The 19,596-nt window shown below is 39.1% G+C and overlaps 1 protein-coding gene across 3 annotated transcripts in view; it reads left to right on the top strand.

Annotated features, from left to right (window-relative positions):
• Positions 1 to 19,596, top strand: part of CERS6 (ceramide synthase 6) — a 359,345-nt gene that overhangs the window by 283,081 nt on the left and 56,668 nt on the right. For all 3 annotated transcript variants that reach the window (XM_027558509.1, XM_027558491.1, XM_027558499.1), the window contains exons 7-8: positions 10,530 to 10,658; positions 13,962 to 14,068. In XM_027558509.1, the coding sequence (XP_027414310.1) occupies positions 10,530 to 10,658; positions 13,962 to 14,068 (236 nt within the window). The remainder of the gene's footprint in view (positions 1 to 10,529; positions 10,659 to 13,961; positions 14,069 to 19,596) is intronic.

Raw genomic sequence — 19,596 nt, 5'->3', positions numbered from 1 at the left:
CAGGCAGACCACTTAACCACTCTTTCACAGAGGCTCCAAGTTGTGCTTTTGTGTGTTCAGTTATGACTGGAGTAGCAAGATCCTGCCCTCCAAGCTTAGGTTTCTTCCAAGGCAGGTACTGCTGACTCTGAGGGCTCTTTCTGTTTCTTTCTCACTGCAGTGACTTCAGAATCAAAGAAGGGAAGAAGAGGCAGCTCATTTTAGTAAGCCACCACTGGTGATCAAAGCATTTCAACCCAGGGCTGTGTGCAGGCTGGTGGGAGAACAATAGAATAGTCTTGTCTGGGGTGGGCGGGAGGAGGGGATGTCTTATGGGGCAATTTTATGAAATTTTATTCAAAATTAGTAGCTTGTTCCAGCAATCAAACTCCCAAGCACCTTGCCAGAGGAGAGGCTCTTAAGCATCTTTAAATCTCACAGTTAGATGACCAGCCCGGTGACAGCCCTGGGGCATCGTGGTGGCATCGACTGCTGTCCAAGGATGAGAAGTGACAGCAGGAAAGGGCCACAGCATTGCCACATTACAGAGAGACCTACACCCAGGACCAACACAGTGCTGTTGCTCCAGGGCTCGGGGTCCTTAAGTCCAGGCCCTCAGGGATCCAACCCCCCCTTGAGAGATGCCACTGACATTTGGAAAGCATCACTTCATTGGTGCATGGGTGGTTCAGTGGTAGAAGTCTTGCCTGCCACTCAGGAGGTCCGATTTCTTTTCCTGGCCCATGCAGCCGCAGTGTCCCCTTTTGGGGGGCTTCCCTGATAGCTCAGTTGGTAAAGAATGCACCTGCAATGCAGGAGACTCCGTTTCGATTCATGGGTCAGCAAGATGCCTTGGAGAAGGGATAGTCTCCCCACTCCAGTATTCTTGGACTTCCCTTGTGGCTCAGCTGGTAAAGAATTCACCTGCAGTGTGAGAGACCTGGGTTCAATCCCTGGGTTGGGAAGATCCCCTGGAGAAGGGAAAGGCTACCCACTCCAGTATTCTGGCCTGGACAATTCCATGGACTGAATAGTCCAAGGGGCCGCAAAGAGTCAGACACAACTGAGTGAGTTTCACTTTCACTTTCATTAGGAGATTTCATTCTGCTTCCCCTGGAGAGTTTCCCATAAGTCATCCTAGGAGTCTTGGGAAAGCGTCTACTTTGGCTTACTATCTATCTGTTATCTATCTATCTAAGAATCTCCCTGACTCAGTGAATTCCCTCCATTTCTATCCCCTTAAATATAAACAGACCCATGACATATCCTCTCCTTTGGCCTCCCAAGAAAAGGCACCTCTTCCACTCATGGCTAATCCTCCCCTTTGCTCTTGATCCCCTTCTCTTCCTGTCCCCTAGAAGTGACCTTGCTCTGTGTAATAGGCTCCCACTTACCTGTGTTTTCAGAAGGGTCCTCCCCCTCTGCCACCTTCCTTTTTTTCGTCTTTCCTTGATCTCCTGTTTCTGAGAAGCAGTCCACTGTGATGGGAGCCTGACCTCTCCAGTCACACAGAACTAGATGCTGGTGTGCCTCCAGCCTGTCCTTACCATATGACTCTGGAGAAATCTCACGGCTTCTCCGTGGCTCAGTTTCTTTATAAAATGGCATTCAAACAGTACTTGCCTTATGGCATTGTTGGGAATAAATCACCATGTCCTAACCTTCTGAAACCTGAGAATTACTAGGCAAGTCTCAGGGTGGATAGAAGTTCACCAGATACTCAAATGGGAGTGGGGCTTGGAGAAAAGAAGAGAAAATACAAAGCCTTCCAGCCGGGAAAAATCCCTGAAGGGCCAGACTACTGATGGGGGCAGGGAAGGTGACAGGTGAGTTTTGCAGGTAGAGTCCTGCCTGTTGGTGAAGGCAGGTGGGGAGTTCAGGCAGTGGAAGGAAGAGGAATTAGAAGAGAGACAGTAAGGCTGATGATAATAAGAAGAGTTTCCCTGAACCCCTCCTGACAACTTACAGCATCATCCCAGCTTGGCTGACCTAGAGGAGACTTTTTCTTCTTCCATTCGAAGCACCAAATTGAGACCTGATTTGTCATTTAGAACCTCCAGGGTTTGAAGGAGGAGATGGCAACCCACTCCAGTAGTCTTGCCTGGAGACTCCCAGGGACGGAGGAGCCTGGGGGGCTACAGTCAATGGGGTCGCAGAGTCAGACACAACCTAACACATGGCACAGGCTTTACAGAAAATGTGAGGATGATGGCTTTTGAGTTCTGGGATGGCTGATTTTAGTTGAGTCCAATCTGCCCCCTACTGACCGTTCTGGATGTTTCCAACCTGAATGAGTTTATTTGATGTCCAGTGCTGGCCCTCGCCTTGGTCCACTGTGTTATTTCCCACACCCCACCCTCACGCCAGATAAAAAGGAGAGCAAAATCTGTTAACTTGCACATCACTTAAGACTGTTACGTTGGGTGTATTTTAAATGTCCCAGAAGTGACCCTTCTAGCATGAAAAGCTGTACAAATTAGTGCGGCTGGACCAAGAATAATTTCAACTGCACCCAGAAGATGGATATTTTGGCTTCTAACTACTGGCGCCTGTAATTTGGCAATACTTGTAGTGATGGAGAACATCTCAATACCCAAAATTCAATGAGAAAAAAGATATGTGTGTATGATTAAGAAAAATACCTACGTCACTTGAAAGCAGAGTGCATCTGGAGAGCATACTTTGGAGGGGAAGAGAGGTAGAAAGCAGGGAGGACTCAGGGAGTTTCAGATGAAGTTCCAGGCTCTGGCCAGGCATAGTGGGAGGGAAGCAGTGGCCCTATCTTGTTGCTTTCTGTTGTGCAAATAAAATTTTATTGCATCTTTTTCCTCAGTAATAAAATCAATTAAAGATTAAATATTAACTAAATAATTCAAAGTACATGAGATTATGAGTTCTTGATCTTAAAATGGTGCTGTCTTTGTTACACAGGAGAAAGATTGGGTAAACACTGCTGATACAGCAGTTCTTTATTTCATTTAAGTGTGTTCCCAGAAGCTCTGAAGTAATGGCACATGTTGCGGTAGAGAGACTAATGTTGCATCCAGGACAGCTCTTGTTTTCACAAAAGCTTAAGCTTTTCAAAAGCTCTTAAAGTTGTAGTTATAATTTATCATGAGGATTTTGATGGAGATATCTGCCAAAACTGTTTTTTTTAATAATTTATCTGAATTTTGAAAGTAATACTGAATGGGTTGCTTCAGAACAGCTGTGAAAATTAAACCCCTTATTTATTCTTTATCTAAAGAAAATGTGATGAAGCCAGCCATGAGCCTATGCGATTGTGATATCTCAAATTACAAGACTGTTTTACATATTACGCTGTTTGATGTGGTTCTAAGGCGGAGGTTATCAAAATTTTTTCTAAAGGGCCAGCTAGTAAATATTTTAAACTTGAGAGCGGTACAGTCTCCATTGCAACTATTTAACTCTACCACTATAGCAAGAACACTGCCATAAACAGTGATTAAACAAATGGATGTTGCTGTGTTCTAATAAAATATTATTTACAAAAACAAATAAGGAACAGATTCGGCCTGGAGTCTGTAGTTTGTCTTTCTCTGCTCTAAAGTTGAGTCACTTGGATATGCCTATTTGGTGAAGAGTGAGGATGTCAGCTTTAAGAATGGCAGAGAGAGATATTCACATCATATCAGCACATGTTTTTAAAAACGTTTCAATACTAACAATAGCAAGCTTAAAATCTTTAACCAATTAATTTCTTAGCACTTGCTATTTTTATAATGATGTTTGTATGAGACAGTTATCTCCCTCAAGGACCTAAATCTGTATATATTTAGTCCCAAAAGTGAAAAATCTAGTCTATTGGGGAAAAAGTGTAGAAATAAATTTGTCTCTAGATTTTGTGTGAATAAGGTTTTATTCATGGATTGATATCAGAGATGGGCTAATTGAATCATTCCTGCAGGACTCTACCTCTTTATAATTAAACAAACATTATCCAAACAAATCACATTTTTTCATCCATTTCCACATTTTCCCATAAATATTTACACTAGAGTAGAGGCTATACATAATAATGAAAGTGAATTTCAACTACAATTTTTGAAGAACTTTGTTATTTGAAATACCCTTCTTTAAGTGGCACATTTAACCAGTTCTCTTTCAGTTCAGTTTTGTTGCTCAGTCATGTCCGACTCTTTGCGACCCCATGAATCGCAGCACACCAGGCCTCCCTGTACATCACCAACTCCCGGAGTTCTCTCAGACTCATGTCCATTGAGTCGGTGATGCCATCCAGCCATCTTATCCTCTGTTGTCCCCTTCTCCTCCTCCTGCCCCCAATCCCTCCCAGCATCAGAGTCTCTTCCAATGAGTCCACTCTTCGCATGAGGTGGCCAAAGTACTGGAGTTTCAGCTTTAGCATCATTCCCTCCAAAGAAATCCCAGGGCTGATCTCCTTCAGAATGGATCTCCCTGCAGTCCAAGGGACTCTCAAGAGTCTTCTCCAACGCCACAGTTCAAAAGCATCAATTCTTCAGCGCTCAGCTTTCTTCACAGTCCAACTCTCACATCCATACGTGGCCACTTGACTAGACGGACCTTTGTTGGCAAAGTAATATCTCTGCTTTTGAATATGCTATCTAGGTGGTCATAACTTTCCTTCCAAGGAGTAAGGGTCTTTTAATTTCATGGCTGCAGTCATCATCTGCAGTGATTTAACTCAAGGCCAGCTAGAAATATAATAACCAAGTAAATTGTGAGAGGTTGCAGATACCCCAAAGGTTGACCTTTACATTTACATACATTATGTGAACTTCTTACATCATGGGCTGGTAACAGAAAGGTATAATTTACAAGTTGCCTAATATGGGCAAATCAGAATTAACAGATTTTTATAAATCACTCTGAATGTTCTTTTATTTCAGTCATTGTCTTTACAACCTAGACAGTTAGTATTCTGTTTCTTTGCTTTTTAAGAGAAATATAGATAGATATACAGAGAAGACAATGGCACCCACTCCAGTACTCTTGCCTGGAAAATCCCATGGATGGAGGAGCCTGGTGGGCTGCAGTCTATGGGGTCACGAAGAGTTGGACATGACTGAGTGACTTCACTTTCACTTTTCACTTTCATGCCTTGGAGAAGGAAATGGCAGCCCACTCCAGTGTTCTTGCCTGGAGAATCCCAGGGATGGGGTTCCTGGTGGGCTGCCTTCTATGGGGTTGCACAGAGTCGGACACGACTGAAGCGACTTAGCAACAGCAGCAGCAGCAGATAGATATGTTAATATATCAATATATATATATTCATGCATAGGACTTCAGCTATCCATAACCAAAGTTTGAGTATCTATTATATCTTCATATTCACTCAATGGGAAAAGTGTTTAACTATGATTGTTCTTGGCACGTGTAAGTTTTGTCCGAAGTTCACACACTCCATGTGTGTTCATTCTGGAGTGAAGGTGGAGCCTGGGTGGCCACTCTTCCCCTATATGATGCCAACTTACAGGCTTGAAGCCCACTTTCTGCACAACTGTATTGCTCCCCAACATTCTGAGCTTTATTCCCAGGTTCCACGATCCCAAGAGAAGAGATGGGGAAACTATTGTTGATCTCTAGAAAAAAAGAACATGCTACTCTGTTAACAACCCTATTAATTTCTTTGTACCTGAAGACTCAAATAGGAAAACTATTTAAAAAAAAAATAGAAATGAGATATTTCTATTATTGCTATAGTGGCCGTAAAATGAAATCAGCTTCAAATTATGTTTCTTTCATTCTGTTTCTTAGAGAGTTTGAAAATCTGCTAAGTGGGTAACATGGCTTGATTCCTACCCCTGGGTCAGGGAGATCCCCTGGCAAAGGAGTTGGCAACCCTCTCCAGTATTCTTGCCTGGAAAATCCCGTGGAAAGAGAAGCTTGGCAGTCTACAATCCATGAGGTTGCAAAGATTGGACATGACTGAACAACTAAACAACAACAATTCATGAGTTAGAGTATTTTTATTAATGGTATTTGTTTAATTTGGGAAAGCTGCATCGGTCATTTGCATCCCAGAGAGAAGAGTCTTTTCTTTGTCTTGCACTTTAGTGGTATTTCATATTTTTCACCACCCATGCACATCTGAATTAACCATCACTTAATATCTTGATCTTAACTTTTTTTTGAGAAGCTTCACCAATGCTTTTCTTTATTTGTTGCAAAGATTATTCCCAAAAGAAACTGCATAAAATTGTTAATACTTTAGCCAGCAAACAGGAATTTAGAAAACAAGCTTCTTGTTTGTAGTGGAAGTTTTTTTAATAAGAAATGAGTTAATTTTGCTTTCATAAGAATATGTACATCGATGTGAATTTATGTGTTTTCTGAAAACAGTATGATTTCGAAGCCTTGTTCGTTCAGCCTGACCACTGCAAATGGAGTTCCATCATATAGAACATCAGACTTCGGTCCCTGTGGCCCTTTGGTGCTAATATTTTGTTGTGCAGAGAATTCCCCTGGAGAACTGAGTTAAGGATGCCCATTCTCGTTCTACTAATAACAGTTGGGGATGGATCCCAAGTAACTAGAAGTTTATCTGCACCTACAAGTTTCTGAAGTGGAAGCTACACAAAATAGGCTGAGACTCTGTTCTGGGTTCTCTAAATGCCATTCAGAAATGTAATATGGAAAAAAACCCAATGTTTTCTTCCCAGCTTCTGGCTTTTCCTTCAGTTTCTTTGTTTTAGTCTTATTCTAATTGTACTTGAGTCAAGACCATATCTATATTTTTTCCTAACTCTGATAATTACCACAGGAGAAGCCACTAGAATGAGGGCGGGGGTTGAGGTAAATATCATGCAGGGAATGTAGAAGGAGCCCTTGACAATGGCTATGAATATGCCCAGAAACAACATGACAGAACAGTAGGAGGTTGGGGACCACTGATGCAGGTAGCCAGGCCAGTCTGTTTAAAATAAGGGCTTTGGGCTCTGTCTTCAGTATGAAGGCCAACAAGAAATCACAGTCTCTCTACCTAATTGATGCTACCAAAAATGGAAGAAACATTCTTAACCTAAATGCTAAGTTTCCTGCAGCTTGCCTGCGTCTACATATATTAACACACCAGTTACTTTCAGCAGTAATAAACAAGAGGATGGGAGTTTGCCACAATGTGTTGATAAAGTCTAAATTGACAATTTGTTTAAAAACTGTTATTTGTACCAGATTCACTACCTATTCAGAAAAATGTCACAGTGAGGGGATGAGAGTAACACACAAAATAATGGTTGCATGGCTTTTATTAAAGGTATTTCATTGTGTATAATGCTTTCTGAAGCACAAATGTAAAAGACAAAATCCATTATTCATGCTTTTTATATTCATACAGATATGACAGTATAATGAAAATTCGTCTTCTGCTGTGAGCATAGCTCTGAGCCCCTCAGTAATAAATGTTTTCTAGGACCAGGTTATTTATATGCAAAAATCATCTTCACAGAGCAAACTTTGTCTGAAAAACAAGTCTCTTGTTTTTAGGGCAACCTTGCTATATTGCCAAGGGCATTGTTTTATTTATTGACATTTATATCAGATACATATTAGGAAACTTAATTATAAAATGGCCCTAATCCTCCATAAGGTTTTAATCAATTTATATTCATTTTAAAATTAAATCGAGAAAACCTCTTCTCTTTCAGTGAATCAAGAGCAATCATTCAGGGCTAAACAATGGGAAATGTGGAAAGTATTGTTCTGGTTAGGTACTCAACTAGCTAGATTTTAAAATCTATGTATTCAGCATGGGTGAATATAAACTCACTGAACTGTTGAATTAACACTCTATGTTTTTATTTAATTATATTTATGAGACAATATAAAATAGCAGTTGATAGGTTAGCTCCACTTTAATTGATCCATTGTTTTGAAGTAACTATTGTCTGGTAGATTACTCTAGATGATAAAACCGAATACATTTCTGATAACAGCCTGGAGTGAAGAGATTTCATCTTCCCCTGGGAAACATTATCAGAGCAATTTTTATTATATGCTTAAGGCACTTTTGGTATTGTTCAACTAATGCTTTAGGAAAACCCTAGATGACTACAAAAGCATCAGAGAAATCAAGGGAAATATGTAAAACTGGTAAGTTGAGTCAGTATATGGTCACTGATTAAACTCAGAGCATGGTCTTCATTTCTCTCGCCATGAGCTGAGAACTAATTAGAGATGCAAATGTGGGTCTAGAGGAAGGAGCGTGGTCACAGGTCCACAGGCAGCAGGAGTTTGCACAACTTCATTCTGTAGTTCTGCTCTGGGCTTTAGAATGAACTGATGCAAGAAATGATTCTGCCAACAGTGGTATCTACCATCATGCCACACAGCTCATTTTGAGACTAGGTTAACTGAAAATAAGAAAGATAGTTCTATTTCATTCTTTAATGTATCTGACCTTATTTAGGAAACTAATACATTTTTTATTCCAGTAAATATGAGCTATTTACTAGAATAAATTAAAAAACCAATATGTATGCTCAGTCACTCAGTCATGTCTGACTCTTTGCAACCCTTTGGACTGTCACCCACCAGGACCCTTTCTCCATGGGACTTTTTAGGCAAGAATGCTAGAGTGGATTGCTATTTCATCCTCCAGGGGATCTTCCTGACCCAGGGATTGTACCCACATTTCCTGTCTCCTGCATTGAAGGCAGATTCTTTACCCACTGAGCTATTGGGGAAGCCCAATAATAAGTCAATATGGTTATCCATAAATACAGAAAAGTAACCTCTGGACACCAAAGTGTATACAGAACCATTTAAACATTGTGTTTTTTTAAATATACCCATTTGGCTCTACTTCATCATTGTCATTTAAAGCTTGAATTTATAAAACATAAAAAGATATTCTTAAAGAGTTCTGTATCACAGGAATTTAAACAGTAGAAGAATCCATAGCTTTATAGATTTAAGTTATATAAATTAAAATGATTGGAATTTTTCAATGTGGGAACTATACAAGGAAATATATGGCAAAAGGACCTTATAGATGCAGTGTTTTATTACTTATAGATTATCATTAATTACTTTCAGGATATAAGCAAAAAACATTGTTTAAATGTTTTAGAACCATTTAAGTCATCAAAGTTGAACTTTCAGACCCCAAACTGTGTGACATCAATAGCTACTTCATGAAGAGTGTATGTATCTGTGCATACACTCACTTTCTTTTTTTTCTCTTTCTCTCAGTTTCATAATATGCTTCTAATTTTGTCTCATTTTTCTCTGAATTGTCCGTGGTTTCAAATAGGTCATCATTAGAGCTGGTCTTGGCGCTGAAGTCCCATAGACTTCGAGTTTACTCTGGGAGAAATACAGACTAAATAAAAGTGTCAGTAAAAGCATTTCCAAACAATATAAATTCCATGTTACAATAAATGTGTCCAGGTGGTCAGGAGATAAATCAGTAGTGGAGAAAGATAATCTTTTCACATGAGCCAGGAAGCAGCCGCCCTGAAGTTGATCAAAATAAGGATGGCCAAATTCCCATTAGGTTTGCCAGTTATATTTTTTTTCTAATGACTACAGACAGATAATGGTTAAAATTCAGAGCTTGTTTGAGTAGAAATGCCATCAGAAATGCCAACATATTACGATTCTTATTTTAACATTCGGTTGGGCCTATTCCAGAAGAAGGATGCCAAACCCTAGCCACTAGTAGTCAGAGAAATGGTCCAGTTGGACCTGCACTGCTGCCTAGAAGAGTTTCCTAATGTATGAATCCAAATAATACCTTTCTGAGCTTGAAACCTGTCAACTGAAAAAAAAATGTACAATTTACAAGTTGAAAATTATTGTCAGTAAGTTGACAAAACTGAGGACTTAAGCTGCGGACATAGCATCTCAGATCGCTCTGAGAGATTACTCCAAAGAGACAAAGGGGACCCAAGATATATAGGAGTTTCTACAACAAAGACCCGGTAGTCAGAATAGCAAAAGATGATTATTAAAGAAACAGATATCTCAAGTTAAGGGACTTAGTGCTTTTCTGTGTATAGGAAGATGACTATCCCATGCGTATCACTCATTCCTTTGACAACACCTCAGCAATCTGGGGCCAGGATCTTCTGCTTTCTCTCCTGAGCCACCTCAAGGTGCACGGTCAGGGTGCACGGCAGTGTCTGACTGCTGGTGGGCATCTTCTTTCCATCCTGAGTTTCCTCAGTGCTCACTCTGGAGGACACTGTAATTTGATGGCTGCAACATCCTTTGTCTACTGATAAGGCAGGTAATAGTTTTTTCATTCACAAATTCTATATGGCAATTTTTCCCATAGCTTTAAATTCCTTGGCTTAGTACAAAACAGCCTTTATGATCTGGCCTTAGTCCCGGTGTTGATCACATTGTCCAGAGTCACTGGTCTCCTGCGTGTCTCTCCCAGGATATGGTGAACGCTCAGAGAGCAGGAACTATATATTACTTATTTTAGCTTCCCCAGCGCTGGGCCCATTGGGTTCCTCAGAAGTATTAGATGAATGGATAAATAGATGGGAAAACTGCGATGCTGCTAAACCCTAACGAACATGCCTGTGTCTTCTGCTTCCCAGGACTTTGCCGTTATGTTCCTGCACCACCTTGTAGCTATTCTCTTGATTACCTTTTCATATGTCAACAACATGGCCCGAGTAGGGACCCTGATCCTCTGTCTCCACGATTCAGCCGATGCTCTTCTAGAGGTAAAAGTTTTCTTTGCATATATAAGAGTACAAAATCTGAAATTTAAAGAATCCCTCAGATCCTCAGTTCTTCTAGGGTATGCTAGATGGTATTGGGAGAAGGTAGTATATGACTTCTTTGAATCTGCAGAGTGTTTCTTTGTAGGTCTAATTGGTGAAAGTGAGACTTTAATATACAAATTTGTGTGCAAAAACTATTCACCAAGTTAGCATTCTTTATTAACAGAATAATGAAAGCCTTTACCCTTCCACACTTAAGAAATTAATGTTTTACAATGGGAAAATTACTGTTTGAATAGGCTTTGTTTTTAGTGTTACAAGTTTCACACTGATTTATCTGGAAGGTATGTATAACTCACTATAGTTAGTAGTTGTTCATCCTGATGAAATTAACAGTCATAGTTTTTATTGCCTATATACATGTGTCAGTTCAATTCAGTTGCTCAGTCGTGTCCGACTCTTTGCGACCCCATGAATCACAGCATGCCAGGCCTCCCTGTCCATCACCAACTCCCAGAGTTCACTCAGACTCACATCCATCAAGTCACTGATGCCATCCAGCCATCTCATCCTCTGTCGTCCCCTTCTCCTCCTGCCCCCAATCCCTCCCAGCATCAGAGTCTTTTCCAATGAGTCAACTTTTCGCATGAGGTGGCCAAAGTACTGGAGTTTCAGCTTTAGCATCATTCCCTCCAAAGAAATCCCAGGACTGATCTCCTTTAGAATGGACTGGCTGGATCTCCTTGTAGTCCATGGGACTCTCAAGAGTCTTCTCCAACACCACAGTTCAAAAGCATCAATTCTTCGGCACTCAGCTTTCTTCACAGTCCAACTCTCATCCGTACATGACCACTGGAAAAACCATAGCCTTGACTAGACGGACCTTTATTGGCAAAGTAATGTCTCTGCTTTTGAATATGCTATCTAGGTTGGTCATAACTTTCCTTCCAAGGAGTAAGCATCTTTTAATTTTATCCTAGTACTTTTACAGTGAAAGTATATATGAATTGCATATTTTACGTGAAAACTATGTTTTCTATGCATATACATATTAAGAATACCCTAAGAGATATTGGTTGCACTTTAGTTAACTATCTAAACCATTACCACAAAGAATTATTAAAATAGCAAAAAATAATGAAAAATAAAAATTCTTCTAAACATATTTCAAAAGATAAAATCCCAAGTAAAATTTTGATGTGGTATTTACTCTTAATATTGGCCCCCATGAAGAGACATGCTCAGTAAGGCTATAGAATTACAGTTTTTCACTTTAATGCTAAGAAATTTACCTAACTGGTCAAAAATAAACTTACCAAAGTACAAACTCCATGTAGAAATGGGTCTTAGAATCTATATTCTGATTTTTCATTCCTTTTGCCCTACAGTTCTGCCCCTCTGAAGCTTGTGCTGTCACTATGAATGTAAAATACAAGTGCCCTCAAATAATGATTTGTTATTGCAATATAAGCAGAAATTTCAGGTCATAAAATTGAATCTACTATAAAGGCAATTAGTCAAGGTTTGACGTATATACAGCACTTCATTAAAGACTCTGGTCCCTATAAGGTTATGAAACAAAAAAATATTCCTAACGGGCTAGATATGTCATATGGAAGGTTGGCACTATTTTAAGTGATTCAAGCTAGATTCTATCCAGCACATTTTTTAAAAGAAATAAAATTAGTGCAAAGGCAATTCCCTGAAAATCAGTTACCATGTGGTTAAATCCTCAGTGTGCTTGGAGGTAGAAAAATATACAGCAATATACCATTTTGAAATCAATCCTGTATAATCTGCCAGCTCTTATGTCTGTGGAAATGGATGGCCTAGTGCTCGGCAGAACCATAATTCAGAAAATGTGGGCTGAATCATCATCTACCACTTTTATCAAAAAAAGAAAAATAATCCAGAAGCCCAAGTCATGTGAATGACTCCTTTTTAAACAAAGGTTTAAAAGGAAATGTTCTTCATCCCTTGGATTCTATTTGACATTATAAAATAATGCTTGAGAATATCCAAATAATGAGATATGTTGACTCTCCAAAGTGGAATCTATGGCTTAGACATTTCAGAAAAATTGATGTTTAATACTTGTTATTGAATACTGGTGAATGAATCTAAAAGAAAAACTACATGGTTTACATAGCCAGAAGGAGGCAGAAGATGCTTTTTTTACTCCGTTAGTATAAGTTGTGATGTCACATACAAAGTATTCATGAAAGTAAAGGTTCATAATCTTGGCTTCCACTCAGTTAATAGATACTGATATTTCCTTTTAGGAATGTATTTCTCTCATAGCTTCATATTTTACTTAAAGATCTTAAATTACAGCTTCTATGGATACTGTCAACAATCCTTTCAAGTCTGGCTCAGCTATTTTAACTTTACAAGAAGTTAGAAAATAATGTCATGAATTTGAAATACATCTTCAGTTTATAACCCTGTGTGTGGGTACTGTGAATTATATGTGAAAATGTAAAAAGAGGTAATCAAGCACAATTATGTTTTCAGTGTCACCTATTCTTACTTAGAATCATCTGTAAAAAGTAAATGGTAGAGAAAGGGATGTATTTCTTTCCTTGACTAATTTATAATATAAAAAGTGGTCACTTAAATCACTCCCATAAATTATTAGTGTACTTCTCATAGACATTCTGAACACTGGTGACTTTTCATCTAGAAAATGACCCAATAATGTAAATTTGAAAGTGATACCTAAATGGATTCACTGAAATAACATTATCTTGACACATTCTTCATTTCTAAATTTGTGAGGGTAAGCCAAGAAACTGTCCCTAGAGACCTCCTTATACCTGTTTAAGAAACACCTATGAGTATAAAGAAGGAAAAAGTACAGGAAGGCTCAATATATTGTCTATAAAGTTTGTGACCTTAGTATTTGGAATTCATTAAAGGTTTAAAGGATTATCTAGCACTTTCTATTTTGACCTGTTATGCCAAATTCCTGTTTTGGTGTCTTTGGCCTGCTAATATTATCTGTAATGAAAGAATTTCTTATTTTTCTGTTTTCCTGAAGTCAACCATATAATTGAATTTTCCAGGTTGCTGAATATTTTATTAAATCTGTAGCAGTCAGTAGTTCTACTTATGGCTAATACCGCATTTCACTTGACTTATGGGTAATTTATAAATATGATGCATGATGCATGACATTTCAAAGTAGCCAGCAGTTTTATGCATCTGGTAAGTTATATCTTAAAGGAGACTCATACATATTGAAAGAAGCTTTTCATTTATCAGTTTAACTCAATTAATCTTTCACATTCCTTCCTTTTATAGGCTGCCAAAATGGCAAATTACGCCAAGTTTCAGAAAATTTGTGATCTCCTGTTTGTTATGTTTGCCATGGTTTTTATCACCACACGACTGGGTGTATTTCCTCTCTGGTAAGTGTGCCTATCTTTCTGATAAGGCCACCCCATCCAGAATAGGTTTTATGAAACATTTTCCTGTTGAATTTTATTCCAGATACTTAGTAAGAAGTTTAAAGAAAGCGAGGGAGAGACTCAAGAAACAGCTTGATTTCTTCTTCCAGAAGGAAGTTGTCTTCTTTGTTAATACTTTCTACAGGATCGTGAGAGAAGGATGTGGCTTGCGTAGGTTCTTAAGCCACAGGAAGCCGTCAGCCACTTTCGGCTCCAATCCTAAAATATGATGCAAAAACCTTAGCCATGAAAGTTTGCATTAAGAAAGGAAGTATGGTGTTGCAACCAGTTAGATATCTGGGATCCTCCTGTACCAGTCATTCACCAAGGATTTATTAGCCACAGCAGCAGAATCACCTCTGAACTTGTTAGAAATGCAACCTCTGGGGCCCCACCCACCCCAGACCTACTGAATCACAGACTCAGAGTGTGGGGCCTGGCAATTTGGATTTTGATATGCCTTCCTGATGACTGCTACATTCATGTTTTAGGACCACTATCCTATATAATTCTCATCGGCTGCATTTATAGCTAAAGCAAATGAAAAGTATAGCTCAAAAGTAACCCTTAAAATTCTCTGTGGCCCCTTACTGTCTGGACGTCTTTTCTTTGGTTGAGAGCTATATGACAGGTTTTGATGAAATATGACAGTCTCTTGTATAGAAAATAGGTCTACTGTCATTAATCTTTATGGAGATCATTATTTCTGAAAAAAATATTATTCCTCCATTTCACTTAAAGTCTACCACTGATGACAGATTTTTTTATTCCATTTGGGAAAATTGATTTGAATGGGAAATTAGAGCAACAGAAAGGGAAGAAGGTGGAGAAATTAAGGGCTTCAGTGATAACTTTTCAGTCCAATAGAAAAACTATAAAAATAAAATTGGGATTTTTAAGTGAGTAACATCTATCATTGAGGTTCCATAGACAAATTAATCTCACCCCATGCACACACACACGCATATACACACACACACACACCTTCTCCTTGAGACTTACAGCCCTTTCGGACACCTACTTGTTATGAAAATTGCATCCCGGCAGCAGCACCCTGTGTTGGCAGAAGGCATTTTTAAAACTCATTATAATAGTTTTATATGATTGTAGGTAGAAAACATTAAGTAATTTTGACTATAATGTATCTATACTTATTTCAGGATTGGAGCTTTTTCAAGATATGAGCAGAACTAGGGGTAGGAATTTAAATAGAAGAAAGTTGAAGAAAATCCAGGAAAATTTTCTCAAAAGAATAATAGAAAGCTTTTCCTGCTTAGAATTTCTGAGAACCTAGTTTTTAAAAAGTAAGCATCACTATTAAGGACTTACATTTGCTTTCATTCTATCTTTTAAGGATAGAATTAAAGCTGAGATGTATCTCCTCCTTTCTAGCTAACATGAAAAAGCTCTTCCGGTTTAGACAGCAATGAGATACCAAGAAGATAAACTCAGAATATAGAAATTATGTAATGCTGCTAATGAGATAACTCATGGGTATGTCCTGTGATGATAACATAAGCCAGCTGCTTAGAAAAATCTTTATAACCAGAAATGCAAACCAAGAGCTTATAATATTGCAAATACTGTAGGTTTCCTGCTACCTCAGGCCTTTGTGCAGTCAAGTTTTTCAAAAAGCAGCTTGTGGAGAGAAATATTTTATTGCTTGGGGACAAGAAATAATTTCTGTATACCTGTTCCCATTGTGATTGGGCATCTAGTGAATGAAGTCCTTGTCAGATATGTCTCATAAACGATGTGCGTGCTTGGATGACCTTTGTTTTGACCTGTTTCAATTACTAGAGTGTAGTGGGCATGGAGAGTATTTAAAATAGTAAGGTGAATGACAATAATAAAGTGTTTTAAGTATTTGCCTTAATACTGTGAAACCATTCAAAAATTCCTTTCAGATTAGTGACTCCTAAAATTGGGAGGGACATTACAGGTGACTGGCTCCAGACCCCTGGCCCACCCCTCTGCCCAGGATAGGCATTCTCTCAGTTCCTCATCAGGAGTATTGCTTTAGATGTCAAGGGGGAAATAATTTTTTATATGAAACAGAAACCTGGGTCCTTAGAATTTCTAAACTAAGGGTTCTTAATCTGATTTAGAACCCCCTGAAACTGTTTATAAAACATTTGTGTGTACATTTTTTTTCCCTAGGGAGAGGACCCATGGCTCTATTAGATTCTAAAAGAGATCTGTGACTCCCCTTCCTCAAAAAAGTGCCTTTTAGAAAATAGACAAAGTGTACCCAACCACTTCTAACTGAAAACTCTCAAGAATGTGAGGGTTTCTACTGTATCATCTGTAGGCGTTCTCTTCAAAAGCATCTCTAATCCCTTCAGTGATTCCTGTTTGCTGTTCTCCTTCATTTGTTCCTCAGAATTCCTGTAGTCACGATGTTCTGAGTGTGGACTAGCTGATACAAAATGCAAAAGCACTGACAAAAAGCTGTGCTTAGAACCGCATTTCTTCTGAGGCAGTTGGCCTCTGCATTCGCATTCCGCAGGCAATCCTGATAACAGCTGAGCTGCTGCCAGATTAGATCGCCTTCAGCTAACATTTATCTCGCTTTCATGTATTTTTATTTCTAATTCTGACTTATTTGCATACCTAATCAGACCACCTACATTTATTTCTATTAGATTTCATCATGCTGTTTTCAGATATTCAGGCCTGATTAGGATCTTCTGAACCGTATCCACTGCTACACTTACCCTGCTACTTTTATATTACCTGCAAACATGCCTTTCACGCCTCTCCCACTCACCGAAGCAAATGTTGACCCAAAGGGACTCCTGTGTACACTGCTGAAGAATTTCTTCACGTTGACCTCCATCTCTCAACCACCAGTCTGTCTTTACGATTTTCTGTTCGTTGCTGTCTTATAACCGCTTTGTCATTAGGCCTGCTATTTCTCCATATTTTTAAAAGGTGTCGTAAAAGACTTTGTCCAAGGTCTTGTGAACATCAAGTTCATGCTCTGCACACGTGGTGTTGGGCAGAAAAAGATTCGTGGCCCAACTGGCTGGCTTGGTTTTTGGTGGCCTTTGGTGGCTCCTTCCTGGCTCTTCAGTTCTAAGTGCTCACCAGTCTATAATTTCTGGTTCCTGCCCTTTCCATATAAATGTGGACTTTTACCTTCTAATATACTACCACTTTTTGTGTATTTAATGAATATTTACTTGGCCCTCCTGTGTCACTAGTACTGGGCTGGGTGCTGAGAATTCGGTAAGACAAGGGCCTCTCTTGGGGCACTTGAATCCCTACACGTCCCTTCAATATTCTGGTTGATAATTGTGTGGGATGTAGAGATTATCAGTTATTTTCTGAACATTTATTGGGTATAAGGAATGTAAGTGGATTGTTGATGTTAACCAGTTTGGTTGCATGGTCTAAGGAGCTCTGTCAGCCGAGTAAAGCATGATTCTAGATAGAGTATCAGTTCAGTTCAGTCGCTCAGTTGTGTCCGACTCTTTTTGATCCCATGAACCACAGCCCACCAGGCCTCCCTGTCCATCACCAACTCCCGGAGTTTACCCAAACTCATGTCCACTGAGTCGGTAATACCGTCCAACCATCTCATCCTGTGTCATCCGCTTCTTCTCCCGCTTTCAATCTTTCCCAGCATCAGGGTCTTTTCAAATATGTGTGTGAAATAGTCACTGGTCAAGGGAAAGTGCTGGAGCTAGATTGGTCTTCAGTTCTAACAAGCCTTTCATAGACTTATTTCTCCCTCAGATATTTGTGCTTTAGCTGGAAGGAGAAACAGAATGATTTTTATGCCCTCACTGCTTTTAGTTTTGAACCCATTTACTTTGGAATCATCAGTAATACCCTGCAGGTTCCTCTCGACTATAATTGTGTTCCCACGTGAGCCATCAGAATTTTTGTGATTTGTGGGTTTGATGATACTTGGCTCATTCTGTGTTGTATCTTTGGTCCATGCCTCACAAAGATGGCATACACCATAATTAGCCAGTCCAGAACCGTGCAATGCGCAGACTTCCCTTTTGGCCATAATGCGGCCTTCTAAAACAGCATAGTCCAGTAGAATTAGTGATATAATTCAGGCTTCATAGTAATTTAAAATTTTCTAGTAGTTACATTAAAAAAGTAAAAGAAACAGGTGATATCCACTAAATAACATGTTTTATTTAACTCAGCATATCCAAATTATATGATTTTAACATGTAATCAGTATTAAAAAGTCCTGATATTCTTGCATTATTTTATTGCATGCTAATTCTTTGAAATTGGTTATGTGGTTCACATTACTACATCTACTCAAAAGTCTATGTGTTTTAGCAACTGGACAGTCCTTCATTTGCTCCTTTTTGAAAGTAAGCTGTTCCATTGTTATAAGCTCTTACTGTATTCATTGATTTGCATCTGTCTTTCCTCAACTCCATTTGTGTGTGGTCTCTGATGTTCTTAACAATTTTCAGTGTTTTATGAAGCTTTGGTTTTAATCTGCATGGAGTACATTGTGCTCAGTCTCACAGCATCTGTCACAATGCGTTGCTCACAGTGGCTACTCAGTAAATATTTATTGAGTAACTTAGATACATTTTAATTCTTTTTTTATTAGAGTATGATTACTTTACAATGTTGTGTCAGTTTCTGCTGTACAATGAAGTGAATCAGCTCTGCTGCTGCTGCTGCTGCTAAGTCGCTTCAGTCGCCCACCAGGCTCCCGAGTCCCTGGGATTCTCCAGGCAAGAACACTGGAGTGGGTTGCCATTTCCTCCTCCAATATATGAAAGTGAAAAGTGAAAGTGAAGTCGCTCAGTCGTGTCCGACTCTTAGCGACCCCATGGACTGCAGCCTACCAGAATCAGCTCTATGTATACATATATCCTTGGACCTCCCTCTGACCTCCTCTTTCACTGAGCTGAACTCCCTGTGCTATGCAGCAGCTTCCCACTAAGCTATCTGTTTTACACATGAAGGGTATATGTGTCAATGCTGCTCTCTGTTCATCCCACCCTCTCCTTCCTCTACTGTGTCCACAATTCTGCTCTCTACATCTGTGACTCTATTCCTGTCCTGCAAAAAGGTTCATCTGTACCATTTTTTTAGGCTCCACATATATGTGTTAATATACAATACTTATTTTTCTCTTTCTGACTTACTGCACTCTATGTGATAGACTCTAGGTCCATCCACATCTCTACAAACAACCCAGTTTCATTCCTTTTTATGGCTGAGTAATATGGTCTCACATCTGTTGTCTTTGTTGAGCACCTTAATTTGTTGTGAAGTAGGTAGGTGCAGTTTCTCTCTTATTATACAGAGAAACTTGTTGAGTCAGTGATTTACCCAGTCTCTCTGGACTCTGGTCTCCTGACATCAGTTTAATTCAGCAAGTTCTAATTGTCCTTCCTATAATACAGTGTACTATGTTATTTAAGGATTAGGCCATAAAGCTGTTGATGAGATACATTTTTGGTAGTTGTTGCATTTAAAAAAAAGAATCATTTCTAAAT

Source organism: Bos indicus x Bos taurus, chromosome 2 (genome assembly GCF_003369695.1).
Source record: "Bos indicus x Bos taurus breed Angus x Brahman F1 hybrid chromosome 2, Bos_hybrid_MaternalHap_v2.0, whole genome shotgun sequence".
Classification (NCBI taxonomy): domain Eukaryota; kingdom Metazoa; phylum Chordata; class Mammalia; order Artiodactyla; family Bovidae; genus Bos; species Bos indicus x Bos taurus.
Note: the sequence above shows the minus strand (reverse complement) of the source record. Positions and strands in the feature narration are given on the sequence as shown.